The following is a 21161-nucleotide window of genomic DNA, read 5'->3' as shown; positions in this document are numbered from 1 at the left end:
CCAGCAGTCCGCTCCCGCGGCAGCCCTCCGGGTCAATGACCTGTAGTGATCTATTACTCATTATACCCCTGGATCCCCTTTCCCTTCAAGAACTCGTCCAATCCCTTTTTGAAACCCAAAATCGTACTCTGCTCAACCACCTCCTCTGGAAGCGCATTCCAAGTGTCCACCACCCTCTGGGTGAAGGAGAACTTCCTAGCATTTGTTCTAAATCTATCTCCCCTGTTTTGCATTTTCATTTTTAAGATGTTTTTCACTTTGATTCGCTTTGCTATGTTATTGCATACTCAAATGCAGAAACCAAACTAATTGGTTTTAGTGTGCAATTTTGCATTTGCGCTGGGGGAGATAGGAAAGGGGGAAGCGAACTTTCGCAAACACAACACAAAGCCGATAATTCCTTTCTCTTGGCCTAACAATATGTTTCTTGACGAGTTTTCCAGAGCTCTGCTCCATTTCTCAGGTCAGTGCGGAATGACCTAAGGATGATATAAACTATAGACTTGATTTCCAATGACAGTGTTCGTTTTCAAAGCTGGAAAGAATTGTAAAGCTGAGGAAGTGGAGGGTGAGAGATTGGTTGTGATGGAAGTCGATGTACGTATTTAGAAAGCAGTAAGAATAGTAAGACTTTACATCTATAGCAGCGGTTTCAATCTCCAACCCTTTGCAGGGCCACATTTTGGATTTGTAGGTACTTGGAGGGCCTTAGAAAAAAAATAGTTAATGCCTTATTAAAGAAATGACAATTTTGCATGAGGTAAAACTCTTTATACTTTATAAATCTTTCCTTTTGGCTAAGTCTTAATAATAATATTGTCATTTATAGCTAAAGAGACGTATGATCAAGAAACTGTTTAATTTTACTTTTGTGATTATGATAAACATATCGAGGGCCTCAAAATAGTACCTGGCGGGCCGCGAGTTTGAGACCACTGACCTTTGGTCTGTCCCACTATGGCAGCTCTTGTGCTCTTATCTGAGCCAAGTATAGAAATAATCAAGCCATTGTGACATCATTGATAAGGTTGGCTGTTATGCATTGGTGGAATGAGGCGCATTATGACATCACAATCTCAGCTCTGGAATGTTGCTCCTCTTTGGGTTTCTGCCAGGTACTTGGGACCTGGGTTGGCCACTATTGGAAATGCCTTAGGTCTATCCCAATACAGCAATTCTTATGTAAGTCAAGTATAGGACAATGAAGCCATCACTGATGAGGTTGGCTCTTAGGCATTGGTGGAATGAGGCATTATGACATCACAATCTCAGCTCTGAAATGTTGCTTCTCTTTGGGTTTCTGCCAGGTACTTGGGACCTGGGTTGGCCACTGTTGGAAATGCCTTAGGTCTGTCCCAATACAGCAATTCTTATGTAAGTCAAGTATAGGCCAATGAAGCCATCACTGATGAGGTTGGCTCTTAGGCATTGGTGGAATGAGGCATTATGACATCACAATATCAGCTCTGGAATGTTGCTCCTCTTTGGGTTTCTGCCAGGTACTTGGGACCTGGGTTGGCCACTGTTGGAAACAGGATACTGGGCTTGATGAACCTTTGGCAGTGGTCTCCAACTCAAACCCTTTGCAGGGCCACATTTTGGATTTGTAGGTACTTGGAGGCCTCAGAAAAAAAAAATAGTTAATGTCTTATTAACAAAAATGACAATTTTGCATGAGGTAAAACTCTTTATAGTTTATAAATCTTTGCTTTTGGCTAAGTCTTAATAATAATATTGTACTTTATAGCTAAAGAGACCTATGATCAAGAAACTGTTTTATTTTACTTTTGCGATTATGATAAACATACCGATGGCCTCAAAATAGTACCTGGCGGGCCGCGAGTTTGAGACCACTGTTCTATAGGCTCTATGGCCCTAATCTAGGGGTAGAAAAACACATTTTAACAATAGCCCATGCTGATAACTCTCCCTCCCCTTAGTGTGAAGAGGTCCAGTCTCTGATAACCAGAACTGATACTGTGATGCAGTGGTGTAGTAAGGGGTGTATGGGGGGGGAGGGGTGGTCCGCCCTGGGTGCGGTCTTCCTAAGGTCGGGGTACCCCGCCTCCTCTCCTTGCCCCTTGACTTATCCTGAACCTTTTTTGCTTCCCCGGGGTGAGTTTGCTGCCCCCGTCGGCATTGGTGCGCTCTCTGGCATCACTTCCGGGACCTGCATCTAGGGTGTGACATCATAGGGTGAGCGGACACCGATGTGGTATGGGATAAGGGAAGGGGGCACTCGTGCAGCAGGGGAGCGGGGGAGGGGTGCCACTCACCCTTAATACGCCACTGCTGTGATGTCATAATGCCTCATTCCTAAGAGCCAACCTCATCAGTGATGTCACAATGGCTTGACTGCCCTGGACTTAGCTCACTTTTATTACATAGAGCAGTAATTTTGATTTCTATTTACTTTAATTAGGGGGAATGTTGTCAATATGGGCTAAAACTCAGGGGGGGGGAAGATTTCATGGGGACACCAGGAAATACTTCTTCACCGAAAGGGTAATTGATCGATGGAATGGTCTTCCACGTCAGGTAGTTGAGGCCAGTACCACGCTTGACTTCAAGGGACGATGGGACCGTCTGGTGGGGGGGTCGCTCCAGAGGAATGCTTAAAGGAAGGTTTCTGCACTATGAATCATCTGCTGTCATAGTCTCCATTGTTGTTTCTTTGTTTGTTCTGTTTTTCTATGCTTTCACCATTCTTGGTTGTATGTTCCCGTTACAATTACTAATAAAGATACTTCAAAAAAAAAAAAAAAAAAAAAAAAAGATTCTCCAGAGGAATGCTTAAAAGATGGATTCTCGAGGAGGGAGGGTTCTTGAGTGGGCAGACTTGTTGGCCGTTGGCCCTTTTCTGCCGTCATACTCTATGTTTCTACCGTTAAGATGCATCATTGCATCAAATGGTACATCTTAACAGTAACTGGCAGTGCCTCTTAATGTCTCAAAACTCTGAGCAACTTTTCTTTTCAGTCTGACGAAACAAGGGCAAAAATTGCCTGTGCGTAAAGATAATTTTTCATATTTATTCGAGAGCTGAAAGACCCAGCAATTTCCAGGATGACACGCCCTGAGAAAAACGTCTTTTCCACTATTTTCTGTTGGCACGGCCACTGTCCAACGAGGACATTTTCTACAGTGGCAGCTTAGTGAATTCTAGGTTTTATCAATTAGCTGCAACAAATTGACTGATTGGATTAGTCACTTAAATACTGATACCGCTGTGATCAGAGCAAAGAAACATTTGAGAGAACCTTCTTGGCTGTGATTGAGGACAAGTTTTCTTTGAAGCTGATACGTATGGGCAGTTATTTTTCACATGCATTAAAGGCCTCTTTCCTTTGTCTATTTTAATTTCCAAAAGGGTCAAGGGTTTTAAATGATTCTGCACAGAAGTGAAAAAATGTCAGTATGACAATATGAGGCTCAGTACTTGGAAAGTTTAACTGCCATAAAGTATTAGTTTGATTAAGGAGACATGAGTGCATGCCTTTCTCTCAGTCTACGAGTGCTTTGAGCTCTTTTGACAACCTCTGCAAATGCAAGAGCAACATAAGCAGTGATAGTGCTAAGAAATTCTATAAAGGTAGGGTTACCAGATTTTCCGTCTGGAAAATCTGGACCCCTAGATCCACCCCCAGTCCCACACATCCCCACCTCGGTTCTGCCCCCACCCCCCGCTGCCTGTTCCAATTCCGCCCCCCCCCCCCCACCGCGCATGTGTGGATGCCCTCCTGCTTGAAGGAAAGCTTTTCAAAACCCAAAGTGCCGGGTTTTGAAAAGCCATCTGGACCCCCGGACATGTCCTCAAAAGGAGGACACAAGCCAATTGGCGCCGATAATTGGCAACTGACAAGCAATTATCAGCACCAATTGGCAGTGGATTAACAAGGGAAGGTGGTACCCAGCAATGACGCACCACGCCCCCCTCCCCCCACTTCCCCGCCACGTCATGCGCTCCCGCCCCCTCTGTACCTCTTGAAATGCTCGCTGGCACGAGCAGCATCTTCCACCTGCTACTCGCAGTGGCCTTGGCACCCTTCAGAAATCACATACTGGTCCTATGACCAGGAAGTGACATCAGCAAGGCACCAAGTTGTTGCTCGTGCCAGCAAACTTTTAAAGAGTTACGCAGGGTGGGGAATGGAGAGGAGGAGAAATGCCAGTGCTCCTTATGAAAACGGCGCCCAGGGCTGTCCCCCCCACCCCGCCATCCTTTACTACACCACTGTTAATTGGTACTAATTAGAATTTACATGTGCAACTTTCCATAGTGTACGAGTATTCTATAAATTCTTATGCGTGGATCTCCTTTATGTGGAAACAGTAAGGGTTAAACTCTATAATCAAGTTTGCAGATGACACAAAACTATGTCGAATATAAATTGGCAAGTGAATTGTAGAAGTTTCTTTTATCCAGCCTGATATTCTCCAATCTATACAAATTACAATAGGTTCTGGATGTAGTAGATATTAATGCATCTCGTCTGAATTCAAAATGACGCCTCAGCCCCACCACTCCACCGCTGTAATAATTTATACTGCAGGAAGCATTTTGTGGCGCTTCATCATTGGCTGTCGATTTGTTATCATTTTTTCAATTATTTTCTTATTAAAGTGTTGTCTTAAATAGTATGAATAAATACTTTGTGTCTTCAATATAAATCAAATTTAAAGTATACTCAATACTTATCTCAGCCAAACCTGGGAGTCAGACCCCATCATGTTTCGCACGGGAAGGTGCTTTATCAAGGGTCTCCCTATAGAATATAGAAAAGAAGCTATAACATCCAGGTTTGGCTGAGGTAAGTATTGCGTATACTTTAAATTTGATTTATATTGAAGACACGAAGTATTTATTCATACTATTTAAGACAACACTTTAATAAGAAAATAATTGAAAAAATGATAACAAATCGACAGCCAATGATGAAGCGCCTCAATATGCTTCCCGCAGTATAAATTATTACAGCGGTGGAGTGGTGGGGCTGAGGCGTCTTTTTGAATTCAGACGAGATGCATTAATATCTGCAGATTCTGGATGCCCTTGCAGTCAAGCTGTAGCATTGCTGGAATACACGCCTAGCCACAGGGTCTATGGCCGCATGGCAGCTTAGACCACCCTGATGTCTCTCTTTGATGAAAGGACCATCATTTCTCAATTTGTTGCTAAAGTATAATCTAACATCTGGGATTTAGTTATACAAGAGCAGTAAAGTGTCATATATAGAGTTTAACCCTTCCTGTTTCCACATAAAGGAGTATGATGCAGAAAACTTTAGCGTATTCCCAGGAAATGCTCCATCCAACGAACATGTCAACTCGAGCAGCCTTCTGCGTAAATTATTAATAGTCGCCTCTATGTCTCTTAAGCTGCCTAATTCAGAGGACGGTTAGACCAGGTCATCAAGCAGGGAAGCCAGGATATAAATCCTACTTTGCACGTGAAAAATGCTTTATAAAATTGATGCATGGGTATGTCCCTTTCCATTGTTCGAAATAACGCATTTGAAATGTGCAATAAACCCCCCCAACAAAACAGAAACACCGAAGCGAAAGCAGCGTTCTTAAAATACTCAAAAGTCTAGCCTGGTTTTAAAGCTGGAACTTCAAAGAGAAGAGGCAGACTTGCAATACTGGCTCAGGACGGGTCTTAAACGTAATACTGCAACCCAGCAGAACTGATCAATTGAAAATGTCACCGGTTGCTAAGTTACAGCACATCATCTCTTGGAGAACTGAAGCCGACCAAGGTTTATGCTCTAGGCACAAAACATCGTATCAATCATTTACAAAGCCCAACAATTACCCAGCACCGAAGAACCCAATTATACAGGCAAGTGTGTACCAAATGGACCACACTAACAGTTTAATTTATGCAGAAAAATGATATCGTTGATATGAATTTGAAAGCCATGAGTAGCAATGACGCTTCAAATTTTAGTCCTTGTGGTGGCATATTCTGTTGTACAATAAGAACATAAGAATTGCCACTCTGGGACAGACCAAAGGCCCTTCAAGCCCAGCATCCTGTTTCCAACTGTGGCCAACCCAGGTCCCTAGTACCTGGCAGAAACCCAAGTAGCAACATTCCAGAACTGCTATTGTGCCATCATAATGCCTCATTCCACCAATGCCTAAGAGCTAAGCTCAGCAGTGATGTCACAATAGCTTGACTGTCCTTTACTTGGCTCACTTAAGAACATAAGAATTGACACTCTGAGACAGACCAAAGGCCCTTCAAGCCCAGCATCCTGTTTCCAACTGTGGCCAACCCAGGTCCCTAGTACCTGGCAGAAACCCAAGTAGCAACATTCCAGAACTGCTATTGTGACATCATAATGCCTCATTCCACCAATGCCTAAGAGCCAAGCTCAGCAGTGATGTCACAATGGCTTGACTGTCCTATACTTGGCTCACTTAAGAACATAAGAACTGCCACTCTGGGACAGACCAAAGGCCCTTCAAGCCCAGCATCCTGTTTCCAACAGTGGCCAACCCAGGAACCAAGTGTTGTCACAAACCTGCTACTGAGGTCAGGTTTGTGCCTGTGAAAGCACAAAAACCCCTGATCTTTAAAAGGGCTGATCAGTGCAGCAGCAGTGCTAGCAGTGGGGAACAGGATTCTAGCCCTGAGGAGATTGCCCAAGAGCAGGAGCCCTGGGGGGAGGGGAAGCAGAATGAGTTTAAAAACTTCCCTGAACCTAGAACAGTCCCTGCTAAGAAGCACTCTGGTAGGCAGGCTCCTAATCAAGCTAGCACACAGCTCCTGAGACTAATTGAGCAACACCACAAGGCTCAGCAAAAGCCAACCCATTCTCCTTTTAGAGCAGGGCGTGGCTTTCTCAAACCTGGTCATAACCAGCAGTCCAAGCTGGGAAGAGGCAGTCTGGATCCAACCTGGGAAGAAGACTCATGTCCTGGTGCTGCTCCCATGTCTCTCAGCAAGGGAACGAGATAGAAATGGAGGACCTGAGTAATTTCCCTTTGGCAAGCTTAACTGAGGAAGCAATGGACATTGCCTGTGACAGTTGAGAAGACTGCAGGAGAGAGAGCTAAGTTGTTTTTGCTACGTTTGTTCCTTTCTGACAAACCTGATTTGTGTTTTGAGGCACCTGGGACTTGTGCTGGCTGGGACTGTGTGTGTGTGTGTGAGAATTCTTATCAAGTCTCACCCTGAAGAAACCTTTTTGTTCTTTGAAAGACTGTGAACCCTGTTTGGAATATTTTTGGTTTGCCTTTTTTGTGATAAGGCCAAGTTAGCTGCTGATTGTTGTGCAGTGGGAGTTGTGGGGTCTGAATCCACAAAGATCCTAGGTCGGGATAGAGGGGCCATTTTCTGGCAAGCTAAATAAGTGGATTCAGCAACTCCCCACCCCCGTCAGCTTTGCTGGCTTAAAAGGGGAAAAGCCTGTGTTACTCTCAGGCTAACACAGCGTGCTTGTGAAATCAAACTGACTTTTGAATTGCATAATAAAGACTACCTAAGAAAGACTTACCCTGAGGAAAGGGCTGCTCAGGTTTAGCTGTAAGATAAGCTGAACTACTGAACTTTCTTTTGGTTTTTCTTTTTCCTTTTGGATATGGACTTGAGCACAGTGACTGTGGTAAATAAAGTGTGCTATCTTTAAAAGCTGAAGCATCCTGAGCATTTTGTGTTTATTTGCCATTATTATCACCAGCAGGGCCTTTCAAGTCGTGAAGGCACGTCCAGGAACTGTGTTTGTGCGCAGCACCCGGTAGCCATTCTGACTACTTACTATCGGGTGTGCGACAGTGTTCAATGTTCAATTGAATAAAGATCCTACAGAAGACCTGAAAAAGGATATTAATTCGCTGATCTTAATAGCCAAAGAAGCAGGCTATACAACCAACAAAGAATATGATTTTCTTATTACAAAAAGTCCAGTGTTTTTAATTTACTTCCAAATTTTTAACAACTTTAGCCAGCTAAGTGCTAATATTTAGCGCGAGATGAATGTCATGTGACTTATCTAACTATCCACAAAATTTAAAGTACTTAGCGGCCAAAAATAAACTGGATATTCAATGCTGGTCATTGTAGGAGTCGGCCTAATTCCCGCAATCTGAATATCCATCTCATTGCACACAGATTGGTATCATATTATATAATTGCCGGGAAGTTTCAGGAACAAATAAGAGCATGCAACTTATTACACCTCTTCTGAATCAATTACATTGATTGAAGATCGAGAAGAGAGTAAATTTTAAGTTGGTTAAACATATATATAAATTATTACAGGGAATGGGACCAGAAATTTTAATGAAGTTAATAAATTTCTTAATAAAGAGAGTTACTTCACGGTATAAACACTCATTAAAGCTTGGCTACTCAATAAGTTCATATGGTCATTTGACATCATTGCTGAACAAATCTTTTGAGTTTATCGAAACACAGCTTTGGAATGATCTTCCAAAAGAACTACGACAAATTTCTTCTTCTTATATTTTTAGAAACTTGTTAAAAACTTTTATTTTTAAAAATGGTAAGGGAATAATTCGTTGTTATCCACCTAGAATCTAATATAAGAACAGAGCGGAATAGAAATAAATAAGAATAGAATAGAACAAAAATGGTTTCCTTCTCTTCTGTGTGTCTTTGGAGACATCAGGATAAACACTAGCCTTAAGACTGACTATATTTAGAAGTGCTGCGTGATGAAATGTTCACGGTGACGAAGTGTCTTAATGATGAACAGTCGGGTGATGAAGTGACTCAGTGACGAACTGTCAGGTGATGAAATGTTGCCAAACCATCTCCTTCAGATCATTACAGGGACTGAAAAAGAAAGTTTTGTCTGCAAGAAAGGAGCTTGGGGGTTTAGCAAATGAGAGTCGTTAACTAGACTACTTTTTCACATTCCTCTTTACAAAACCGCGATAGTGGCTTTTAGCGCAGGATGGCGTGCTGAATGCTCTGCGCTGCTCCCGACACTCATTTTTCCCACTAGGGTAAAATGGCCGATTTTTTTCTATTTTTTTCTTATTAATGGCCACAAGATCATTTTGGTGGTAAAAGCCGCTAAGCACATCAATTAAGTCTGTCAAACAAAAAGACCCTCCGCAAGGAATATATAGTTAGTGTACGGCAATATAGCTACGCCAACCCATTAGCACAGAACATGCCCACTCTCCAAGAGCTAAAAAATGAATGTTGTGCCACACACATGCAAAAATGACCCCGGGGTGCCTAACCACACCCCATGGTAAGGCATTTTTTGGTTGTGGTACACACACTTCAGTGTTTACCGCAGATTAGTTAAAGAATCACTTAATAATTCAGCCTTTTCTATTCTACTTGTAATCAACCAGTTTCAAGGTGATCAGTACAAAAGTCCAAAATACAGACAGTAAGATAATATTTTTAAAAGAGTTCATAACATATATTCACCTATCCCCCCCTCCCCTTCCCTAAATTTTACAGAAGAAATGCATCTTCAGATTTCAATACAATGCCATAGAATTCCATTTTGTCCATAGCGGTATTGGGAAGGCATTCCAGTCACCTGAGGCTCTCTACCAGTGTTCCTCAATGCAGCCCCTGGAGACCTCTGAGCCGGAACTCATCATCATTCCGGCTTTTCTACTGCTACTGTCTGCTTATGACAGAAAGGGGAAAGTGGATAGAAGGGGGGGAAACCCCCACCCCAAAATGCATGCCTGAAGGACAAGGTATTTCTCAATAGATGACGAGAATGCATTTGGAAATTCCAACCTCCGTGAGCCTACTACACCCAATAAAAAGTTTGGGTGGTGGGGTGGATATCCTTAACACACACCAGTCAGCAATGCCCTGGGCTCGCATGGGAAGTTATGTGGCAGCTCTCCTTTAGCTCATTTGAACGCAAAGTGGCCCTAACTTAAAAATTGGCGATGGCCATTGCTCTGTACAGCATACAATTGAGTAGACCCGTTCGGCCTAGTAGACGATCGCCTTAACGTATTCAAAATGAAATGTCTGAATGTGGTTTCCAAACCCAGCTCTGAATTATTTTTCTTTTCTATGTGGTTAAAAATACAAACATGCTCTTTGGCCACTACTGTAAAATATTCTCATACCCGGATGTGGCAGATGATCCCACCCTTTGAAAATCGATCCTTTAATGTGCTATTCTGAGTAACCTTTTGAAAAACCTTTCATGCCTAAGACCTGAACAGAGCAAACGTGACAGCTTCTGCTCACTCTGTCACATGAACCATTGTCTCTAATTTGAATCTACAGCACAGCATGTACAATAGAGTGTGGCTGTCAGAGGTAATACAGTTTTATAAACCAAGTAAGAAACGGGAATCTTCGCAGAGGCGGAAAGTAATGATTCTCACTAACCTCTGAATTATCCTGCGAGGCTGTTACTAAGCTTAAAAAAAAACCAAACACACCTCAGATAGGATTGGTTAAAAATCTCCTGGAAAGAAACCCAGAATTTATCTACCTGTACATGGAATGCTGTGGATCTTTTAAATATATTTTCTGTCCTTCTATGTGGATATACAATGGAAAACGGAAGACAATGAATAACGTCAACACTTTATCTTTTTCAGTGGTGAAACGGAACCTAATCAAGCATGATATTGTAATGCCGGTCAATACTAACATCATTGGCTTAGTCCTTTAAAAGGAACCCTGTTTAGTCCAACTGTCTGACATGAGGGAGAACAGATAACATCAATTTGCAAGGAATTGGAAAATCACACCAGGAGCTACATCAGAGCTTCCCTGGCTCCCATTTGAGGCCCGTGTCACGTTCAAATTGGGAATACTCTGTTATAAAACCTTATATGTTCAAGTACTTTATTCCCAACAAACTGTCCACTTCGTAAAACTGCTTTATTTGTTTACTCCCCCGGTTCGAGGTTGTGTGTATAAGAAGTTTCAGCAACATCTAATTGCTTCTCAGGCAGCCAGCTGGGATAGGGAGTTACATTCTTTATTTGGCAGGTCCTATTCTTATATACATTACAGAAAGTTACTGAAATCAGTCTTGTTTATAAAATTTTTAGAGAATTGAACTGGTTGATGTCTACTTGTTGATGTCTACTTTGAATTGGTTGATGTCTACTTTGCCCAGTTTTCTATTTTTGTGAACTGCATCGATCTGTGAGGTTTTGCGGTCTAGAAATATAATGTAATGGCTTCCATCTCAGTAAGTTATCAGTGTGTGGAAAACCAAGTGCGTGTATCTGTGGTTTGATTATCCCCTTGTAGTGCTAGGGCTCCATTCTGCTCTAGAACCTGATGCACACTGAGGGGAAGATGCTCAAAACTTTAACGTGGTCACCAAACTGGTTCTAGCCGGTTTAGCATCATGTACTTTTGTGGCAGATTATCAAAATGGCTTACCGTGGTCTTTTCCGAGCTTCCTGGCAGTCTCCGACTCTGGCATGAAAATATATTACGACGAGATCATTAATATTTAAATGAGCACTCATAGCAATTCTCTATTATTACGGGTGATTCCCTAAGCTTGCTGGCTTACATTTGCGAGCAAAATTTTCCGGCAGGTCTGAGCTGTCGTAGCCTTACCTTCTTGTCAGTACCTGAATGCTGATTGGCTCAGGCATTGACAGGAAAGTAATGTTTAACAGCTCAGACCTGCCAGTGGGAAGGAAGCCTACTCTCTCCTGCCGCCAAACAACAGCCCCCTGACATCCCCTGGGCCTTTGACAACCCTACCACCCCCTACCTTGTTTACTCCCTCCGGCTAGCAGGCCCGCCTCTTCAAAATGGCGGGCCTTCCCCTCCACGGTGCATCCTGAGATGCACTGGGAGGGGGCCTAAGGCTTTGATTGGCCAAAACAACTATGGCCCCTTCCATAGAAAGGGTCTTAAGCAACCCGAGCCAATCAAAGTCTTAGGCCCCTCCCTGATGCAGCCATTGGATAAAGGGAATCACTTTATTCAGTCCATCTCTAGCAGAACTTATCATACAAGGTCTACGGTCCAGTTACAAGAGAAAACAAACAGAAGAACGAATCCTCAGCAGGTAAATTACAGAAAAAGCACAGCAGCAGATTTAACGGAAAACAGAGTCACCAAATACTGGTCACACTAGAAACAATGTTGGAGTAACAAAGTTTCTATTGCGGCCGCCATTTGATGACTATGTTTTCCGTCAACTCCTCTGTTCTACTTCCAGCTACAACATACTGTAATTACAACACAATTGAAAATGAAAGAAAACTGAAAGTATATAATGACTTTTACAGTATTCAGCTTACAAAATTTTGGATAAGAACCGTGCTAATCTCTCTCGACCATTCCTCAGCTTTCGATCTATTTGATTATATTATTTTACTCATAAGAATGCGTGAAACAGGCATGACAAGAACCACACTTTCTTGATTCTCTTCTTATTTATTTGATAGGTTGAATTTTGCTCAATGGAATGGTACTCATTCTCCTTCTTACTCAAGTTCCTGTGGGTTTCCTCTAGGAACACAATTGACTCCCTTATTAAACATATTTCTATCACTATGCTATACAGTAGTCTCTGAAAACCACGTCATTTACATATGGCAATGATGTGCAGCTGCTATCTGTTATAGATATGGCTACGTACTCTCTAGACTAGACTACTGCAACTCCCTATTCAATGGCATCGCTGCAAGAGATCTAAAACGCCTCCAAAAAGTCCAGAACTCAACAATTCGACTCCTACACAACCTCAGCTACCATGACCCCATTACTCCAGCGCTCTATGCAGCTCACTGGTTACCAGTCAAAAAGCGATGCATCTTCAAAGCCCTGGCATGACACACAAGAGATAGAAATCGAAATAAATAAACAAATCATTCTAATGCACTATTTCCTCATTGAATAACAAGTTGGATAGGACTGCAGATTAGTTAAGCTCTCAGAAATTAAAATTATTATTTTAAATATTGGGCCTTATAACATATTCATATAGGAAGGGAGCAGTAACAGAAATTGCCAATCAACTCTTTGCAAATGCAATGTTGATACATCTCTCTCGTGTTTAATATTCTTTCAATTTGGATTGTACAGCTCTAATTTTAATATGTTAGTTTTTTTTTACATTTAGGGGACAAGTTATCAATGTGGGCTACCATTAAGACGTGTTATTTTACCACTAACTGGTGCTATTTTCAAACAGGTCCATTTTATGCAATAAGGCCTAGTTATCAATAACTGGAGTTAAAAGTAAGCTAGAAATAATTATTATCCTGGACTGTCAGAAGGATTAAAGCAGTGTATGGAAAACTGTGTGCTGCCGGACACTAGTGTGCTGCCATAGATTTCAGGTGTGACGTGAGATGCCAGGGAGGAGGAGAAGCACCGGCTGCCTGCCTACAAGACGTGCCTCTCGCGGCGAGAGGCGCATCCTGTAGGCAATCGGCCGAGGCCGGTGCCTCTCCTTCTCTCCACGTCTCTTCCCTTCCAGCACCCCTCACTGGTGGCTCAGGGCCCATCTGGAGGGCCTTCGTGCATGTTGAAGTGATGATGTCACGCGGGCACGCATGATGTCTTCGCGTCGACGTCCGCGCACTTCAGGATGCCTCAAGCCATGGCCACTACGTTTAGTGTGCCATGGCTTGGCAATGCTTGTGAGACATTGGTTGAGTTTGACTATGGGGATGCTAACCTGTTCCAGACCCAGAAAAGTGATTGTTATAATCTGGTCTATACTGTAGTTTGAGCAACACTACAGTACATTACATTGGCTTACAGAGGTGAAAAGTTGCTTTGCCTGCCATAAAATTGCAGACTCTGAGCTTCAAGGGCTATTGTACATTATTGTTATTCATTTTGGATTTACAAGATGCAAAAAGATAGCATGTCACTCATTAAGTTGCTTGGATACTCACTTGATTGCCACCAGTATTCAGAACAAGGAAGAACCAATGATGTCTTTAGAGCTTTAAAGATTTGCCGATTACACTGAGAGATTATTGTAAGCAAACTCGTGGGACTCAGTGGTGAGGTCCTTTTGACTGAAAGCCTTTCCTTTAACTTATAAATACTCGATCCCTTGTTCTCATTTTAGGGAGCAGTTTTTGCTTGAGTGGTTCAGTATGATTCCAGAATGGTTGCTCTGTGACGGAGAATGCTAGTGGAAGCAACAGACGGATAAGTTACACTGACCTGTGGTGCCATTCCGTGGCACATATACAGGATAGGAATATTGTCTGTGGCTGGGCCCTGATCAAGGCATAAATCACTCTTTAGGGAGTTCTGCAACTAGGATTTAAAAGAAAAAGAAGTAATTAGACCACAAGATAAATAGTCAGATATATTGCTCCTGATCTAAAAACGACCTAAAAAGATTTTGAGATTCCGTTTTCCCTCCTTCGAGAGAAACTTCCTTCTGAACTGCGCACAGCATGCCTGGGCAACAAATGTCCCCTTGTTGGCCAAGAGAACAGGAGAAAAGTTTCTATCCCAGACAATACCTGAATGCATTTTCAAAGTACAACAAAAGCAATGCCATCCCTTCTCCCTCTGTTCAGCCCAAGCAAGATGCCCCCATGGTGCTTTACCTCGGGATGGGTTTCAATGAACATGCACTCGTATGACATAGATTTGCATACACTAGACACCCTCGTCTAGGCACCTCAAGAATGCATGGTGAGAGCCTAATCTATAACAGCATCTGGAGACCAGCATAACCCAGCCTTGGTGCACCTGGGGAAACCCAAAAGAAAAAGGAGAACATTGCCCCACGGGTATACAATTGGAAAAAGCACGACAGTAGGACACATAGGAAACCAAGATTCCCATGCACAACTCCTTGCATGCTATTCCATAACCTCGTGCACAAATCTACTAGCGTGCAACTTAAAAGGGGGGCGTTCTAAAAAAATTTGCATGTGGAGTTATGGAATACCATCATTCCTGCGCCCAAATGCTGGAATTTGTGTCAGGTTTCAGCTGGCATAAATATTAGTGCCCAAATATGGGCAGAGAAATGGGTTCTATGGCCCTGATGCTATAAAAGGCACTTTAAGAGGTAGATCTCCGAGAATCTCGGCGAGAGGGAGAATTAGAAGGGCTTGAGCATGCGCAGATGCATGCTCAAAGCCAGCAGAGGCAGGAAGAAGATCTTCAAGAGGCACCGGCACGTCCTGTGGGCTGCGTGCCGATGCCAGACGGGGGGGGGGGTGAGTTAAAGTTGGTCGGGCGGGGGGTGCCTGTTCTCGCGGGGGGGGGGGGGGGTGAGCAGCGCTGCTGGCCTCGAGGGGGGGGCAACATATCAAAGCGAGCTTCCATTATTTCCTATGGGGAAACTTGCTTTGATATATGAGTATTTTGGTTTACGAGCATGCTTCTGGAACGAATTATGCTCGTAAACCAAGGTTCCACAGTATATCACCGGCACGCCACGCGCCTTATAGGCGGAGCCTGCATGTCCATTATAGCCGAACAAAACTACAGCTAAAAGCGGCTCTGGGGACCAAATTGTTTGTCCGTTACTTGCGAAAGTCCGTTATATGTGAGTCCGCTATATGCGGTGATATTCTGCATGTTCATAAAGGCGCACGGCCAGGATCAGCGGACCTCGTCCGCTAAAGACGATATTCTGTTATAAGCGAGTCCGTTATAACGAGACTATACTGTATTTGAAATACCGCTTGTACGTGAGCATTAAGCGGTTTACAAAATTAAAACGACAGGCCCATTGAACTTCCTATCCTATTTATTTATTCTTATTCAGACTCTTATGCAACTGTCTTCCTATATCTCTACAGGTGAATCTCTATATCATTAGGCAGCGTGCAGAGCCACTAAAACAGAATAGAACGGGCAGGTTTGAGGCAGCATTTTTCTAATGGACGTTTGGTTTACACTTGTGTCTAATTAATTCTGTACAGCTAATGTACTTAACGATGGAAGGTACTGCACTTTTCATACTATACTCGGGATAACTGTCAGGGAAGAGATGGACATACACATTTCTGCAATGCTTTTCAAGACCTGCTAAGCTAACTGCTTCCATCACATTCTCCATAGATTTGGTGTGACCAGGCTCACAGAAATGCTGCAGAAACACACATAGCTGACAGCATTCAGTAAGTTCTGTGCATAAGTGGAAACCCTGCCCATGCTCTAACCATGTGCACGCTCTTTTATATTTTCATGTCATGCCACTTATGCATGCCCTTATAGAATAGAACCCAGGTGCTTTGCTAGCACTTTCGCAGGTATGCGTGCACTTACACAAATAAGTGCCGTATTCTAGAAACATACAGTAATTGTGGGTGCCCAGTTGTAGAACTGCCTTTCACACATGTTAGCTCAATAAATTTTGACTGAATTAAGTTAAGTGAATTAATGAGATTTAATACATTTTGAGCTTTACGAGTATACGAGTAGTCTATAGCAGGGGTTCCCAACCCTGTCCTGGGGGACCGCCAGGCCAATCGGGTTTTCAGGCTAGCCCTAATGAATATGCATGAGAGAGATTTGCATATAATGGAAGTGAAAGGCATGCAAATTTGCTCCATGCATATTCATTAGGGCTAGCCTGAAAACCCGATTGGCCTGGTGGTCCTCCAGGACAGGGTTGGGAAACCACTGGTATATAGCACAATTTGAAATGATAAATTCTGTAAGGGTTTCCCCACCCCCACCCCGACTAATGATAGTTCTGATGAGTAAAGAAAATAAAAAAATGTGACCTATAGTGCTCAATAGTTTTTTTGTTCTCCCCTGTTTGGGTATATGGCTCGGATGAGTAAAACAAGGTAGGAGATTTCCAAGCCTTGTTTGTTGAGCACTTGAAGTCTTTTCCCCCCTTTCATCAAATATATTAAATGCATCAGTTAAGACCTAGTGAGCTCCTTTTTTTCAATATATTCAGGATCAGGCGGGCGTTTAATTGAGCCAATTTTTCTGGTTACTTTTACAAACTGCGTACATATGTCCAAATTCATACTGCCACATCTAGGCACAAAATGACTCCTGCCTTGGAGAAAGTATCATTTTGTGGAGGAGTTTTAGGGTGGATTATTTTTTTTTTAAAGATATATAGGCACAACTACTGCTTTTATAAAAGAGGTGACACATATACTCTTATGTGCTTCGGTGCCCTATGAGCAGTGGCGTAGTAAGTGGGGAGGGTGGCGAGCCCCGGATGCCGACCCCCGTCCTCCTCTCCGCTCCCCTTGCCCGTGCTACTTTAACGTTCCCGGCGTGAGCAGTAACCCAAACCTGATGCTCGCACCAGCATCGGCTCCTTCTCTGATGTCACTTCCTGGAGCCGCACCTAGGAAGTGACATCGGAGGAAGAGCCGACACTGGCACGAGCAGCAGGTTGGGGGGGGGGGTCACTGCTCATGCCAGGAATGTTAAAGAGGTGCGAGGGCAGGGAAAGGGCGTGCAGGAGGGGGCGGGGAAGGAGTGGATGAGGATGGGGGGGGCCGTTGAGAGGGCGGGGGAGGGGCACCACTGCCACTTGCTATGCCACTGTCTATAAGACAACCTGCATTCAAAGGTTAGGTAGGTGTTATTATATAAAGACATCTAGGTATCTTTATAAAATAGTAGGGCCATAGAGGCTGAAATCACCCTGATGCTTACCCAGCTTGGGGCAGGTGTAAAGTTGCATACATACATATGTATTTTATAACTAGTGCATATAAATTGTGACTCTGCCCATGCTCCGTCCAAACTTTGCCCTTGAACATGTCTACTCAGGGTCTAGGACGATTCAACACGGCCGTTTCACCACAGCTGTTTCATCGCAGTCGCTGTAATGGCGAGCGCTTAGCTTGCTGAAGCTGGTGCTTCTTTCCTTTCCCTTTACCCACCCACGGTCGTCTTCTCCTGTCTCCGCATCATCTGGTGACTTCAAGGTTTGAAAGGGGGAGGGGCATAGCCCCCCTCATCTCCCCCCCCCCATGGTGCTTCTTTCCTTTCCCTTCACCCACCGGTGGTCATCTTCTCCTGCCTCCGCATCATCTGGTGACTTCAAGGTTTGAAAGGGGGAGGGGCATAGGCCCCCTCATTTCCCCCCCCATGGTACTTCTTTCCTTTCCCTTCGCCCACCGGTGGTTGTCTTCTCCTGCCTCCGCATCATCTGGTGACTTCAAGGTTTGAAGAGACATCATCACAGATCAATCGGGTGCATCATAAATTTTCCCTTTATATTGGAACAGAAAGTTGTCCAGAAGGAAGACTTCTGGGGTATAAGGTTGACTTTGAGAGGGCATCTTAATATTAAGAGATGAAACAGCCCGAGCTGAAAGGGCCATGATGAACTGGCCACGCTGAATTGTCCCATTCCCTGTCTATTGTATATTAAAATGTACAGCGTTGCGTATGCCTTTTAGCGCTATAAAAAAATTAATAGTAGTAGTAGTAGTACTCATGAGTCATGTTACGCTACCTGCCTTCTAGGCATCGTGTATACTTTTAGACACACTCCCTCTGGTTTCTATATAAAGAGCACAAACTGGGGCACTGCAATTTCAGCGTGGATTGAAGATGTGTGTGCAAATAAATTGTTCCATGAGTCATTAACTAGAACATACTTGATGTAAACAGGAACTTAGCATGCAGAAAGAGCGCTGACATCAGCGGCTGGGAAGGAAGCCGTTGACTTCTTCCTGCTGGGGCAGTTTGGATGATGAATCTCGTCCAGTGGTGGGGACTGGGCATTCCCACCAGCTATTTGATATCTACTCCAGATGTGGAAGGGGCCTAAGGCAAAAGTGTGAGGGGCGGACCCCATGGATGCAGCTTTAACTGGATGAATCTACATACCGTAGCTTTGTGACCTTGAAAATGACCAGGCAATGAAGATTTAGGAGCAAGCAGAAGTTACAAGGTCGTAGGATCTATGATAGCAACTGTCTCCTTAATGTTATTGTAGACTAAATATTGTTTGCACCCAAGTTCCTCATACCTGTAAGAATCAAGGTTGTTTCTGCTAAAGACGTAATCGATCTTCTCCAATAGTTTGAACCATGTCATTGTTTTTAAACATGTTTCTAATTATTTTCTCATCTGCATTCTTTGTTTATAAAGAGAAAATACAGTCCTTACCGTTCCATAGGCGATGATGTCGGAGTACGTTCGTAATTCCGGATACACTGTGACAAGATACCACCGGAAGGTTTTGCATTGTAGTTTCTTCCTCAGAGCCTTCCGCTCGGAAATATCACCAATGTCCATTTCAGAATCCTGTGAAACAAAGTCTTTATGACACAAAAACCCAACAGCAGCGTCATCAGATTGGTTTTAACAGATTGCCAATCTGTCCTTAGAGCCTAAATCAGTCAGGTTTTCAGGATGTCCATAAAGAATGTGCATAATTTCAACCTATGATACTGGTTTTTTGATGCATGCAAACTTACTTCATTCATATTCATTGTGGATATCCTGAAAACCCAACTGAATTTTGAGCCTATATGTCTAAGATGGCTGACATACACAGTCTTATGCTAACACATAGACAGACGTATGTTCAGAAAGACTGGCAGATATATGTTTATCTTGCCGTTGTGTTTGCTGATATTTATTCATCTAAAATAGATGGTCCTCCTGCAGATATCTGCTGCATTCACATATTTGGAACTCTTTGTCAGTAAATCCTATTCTACTACTCTAGTAGAACTTGAGTTGTCCTGACCTAGATGTCTCAATTCCAATTTGTATGTTCTGTCTAAAATGCTGCTTCATGTTAGAATCCCAACTGGCCAGTCTCTGGGTTGAGTGCCATTGCACTGTGGCAAAACATAGCAGGGTATACAAAATAAATGGGGGGGGGGGTGTTTCCCCCCACAGGTATATTTTGTTAAAATTAATTAGAACATAAGAATAGCCTTACTGGGTCAGACCAATGGCCCATCAAACCCAGTAGCCCGTTCTCACGGTGGCCAATCCAGGTCACTAGTACCTGGCTAAAACCCAAGGAGTAGCAACATTCCATAGAGAATCCCAAAGAATAGCAAGATTCTAGAATCCCAAGGAGTAGCAACATTCCATAGAGAATCCCAAAGAGTAACAAGATTCTAGAATTCCAAGGAGTAGCAACATTCCATAAAGAATCCAAAAGAGTAACAAGATTCTGGAATCCTAAGGAGTAGCAACATTCCATAGACTATCCCAAAGGATAGCAAGATTCTGTAATTCCAAAGAGTAACAAGATTCTAGAATCCCAAGGAGTAGCAATATTCCATACTACCAATCCAGGGCAAGCAATTTTAACTTAACTTACAGACAATACATTCCGAGATCCCTCAAATAAGAAATATTGGAGAATATCAAACATTAAAATACTAATAAGGCATCATGTATATTCTTTCCTTGGACCCCAAAAGAAGGGGTCCAAGAAACATTTAAGAGACAGGATGGCCAAAGCAATGAAAACAGAAAAAAAAAAAGAAGTTATATAAACATAGTTTCAAATGCCTAAAACTTGTAACGGAACATTAGAAGTTTAGACAAACATCCGTTAATCCAAATTAATATTGCGTTTTCTGCTCCACTACATAATTCTTGATGCTTTTCCTTATTTTAGAAAATACTGACCTAGATGCTAAATATTGTTGGTGTTTATGAAACTTATTCTCGCTGCACTCTCCCCTCCATTCAGCTTCTAGTTAAAATGAAACTAACAACTTGGCACTGGGTGATAAGTTGCCCTGGAAACAGCCCTTGCTAATGATCATTGTTCATTCATTCATCTAATCACTTGGCTGACTCGCATTCTTGTTTCTCTTTGTTGCGCTATTGTCAACATTGGAATTCTTCCTCGTATTTCTGAACCACCACCAGCCCGTTCTCCAGTGACATGATTTTTAAATGGCTATTTTCGTGAAAAGCCTTCATAAATATTCTTCTCTTTTTGTTCCTGTTTCTTTTTATCTCTCGTAGCTGACATGAGAGATGGGGCCCTAAACAATGCTGCTAATGAAAATTAATCATTGTGCGTATTGGAATAATAAAGTAAGACAGAATATTTTAGAGAGCTTGTGTCGCAAGGAACCCTACAAGCAGAAACCAAAGGTTAAATGAAACAAGGCATAACAGATAGATAGAGAGCGTGGCAGAGAAAGATCAGTGGCTCTCAACCCAATCCTCAGAACACTCCTAGCAAGTCAGGTTTTCAGGATACCCACAATGAATATGCAAGAGATGGATTTGCATGCAGTGGAGACAGTGCTTGCAG

General features: G+C 42.9%; 1 protein-coding gene across 1 annotated transcript in view; it reads right to left on the bottom strand.

The window, feature by feature from the left end:
• Positions 1-21161, bottom strand: part of GALNT18 (polypeptide N-acetylgalactosaminyltransferase 18) — a 407250-nt gene that overhangs the window by 44119 nt on the left and 341970 nt on the right. Inside the window, exons 8-9 of the mRNA XM_033928873.1 lie at positions 19034-19171; positions 14132-14227 (exon numbers count right to left, since the gene is read on the bottom strand). Coding sequence (XP_033784764.1) covers positions 14132-14227; positions 19034-19171 — 234 coding nt within the window. The remainder of the gene's footprint in view (positions 1-14131; positions 14228-19033; positions 19172-21161) is intronic.

Source organism: Geotrypetes seraphini, chromosome 19 (assembly GCF_902459505.1).
Source record: "Geotrypetes seraphini chromosome 19, aGeoSer1.1, whole genome shotgun sequence".
NCBI classification, from domain to species: domain Eukaryota; kingdom Metazoa; phylum Chordata; class Amphibia; order Gymnophiona; family Dermophiidae; genus Geotrypetes; species Geotrypetes seraphini.
Note: the sequence above shows the minus strand (reverse complement) of the source record. Positions and strands in the feature narration are given on the sequence as shown.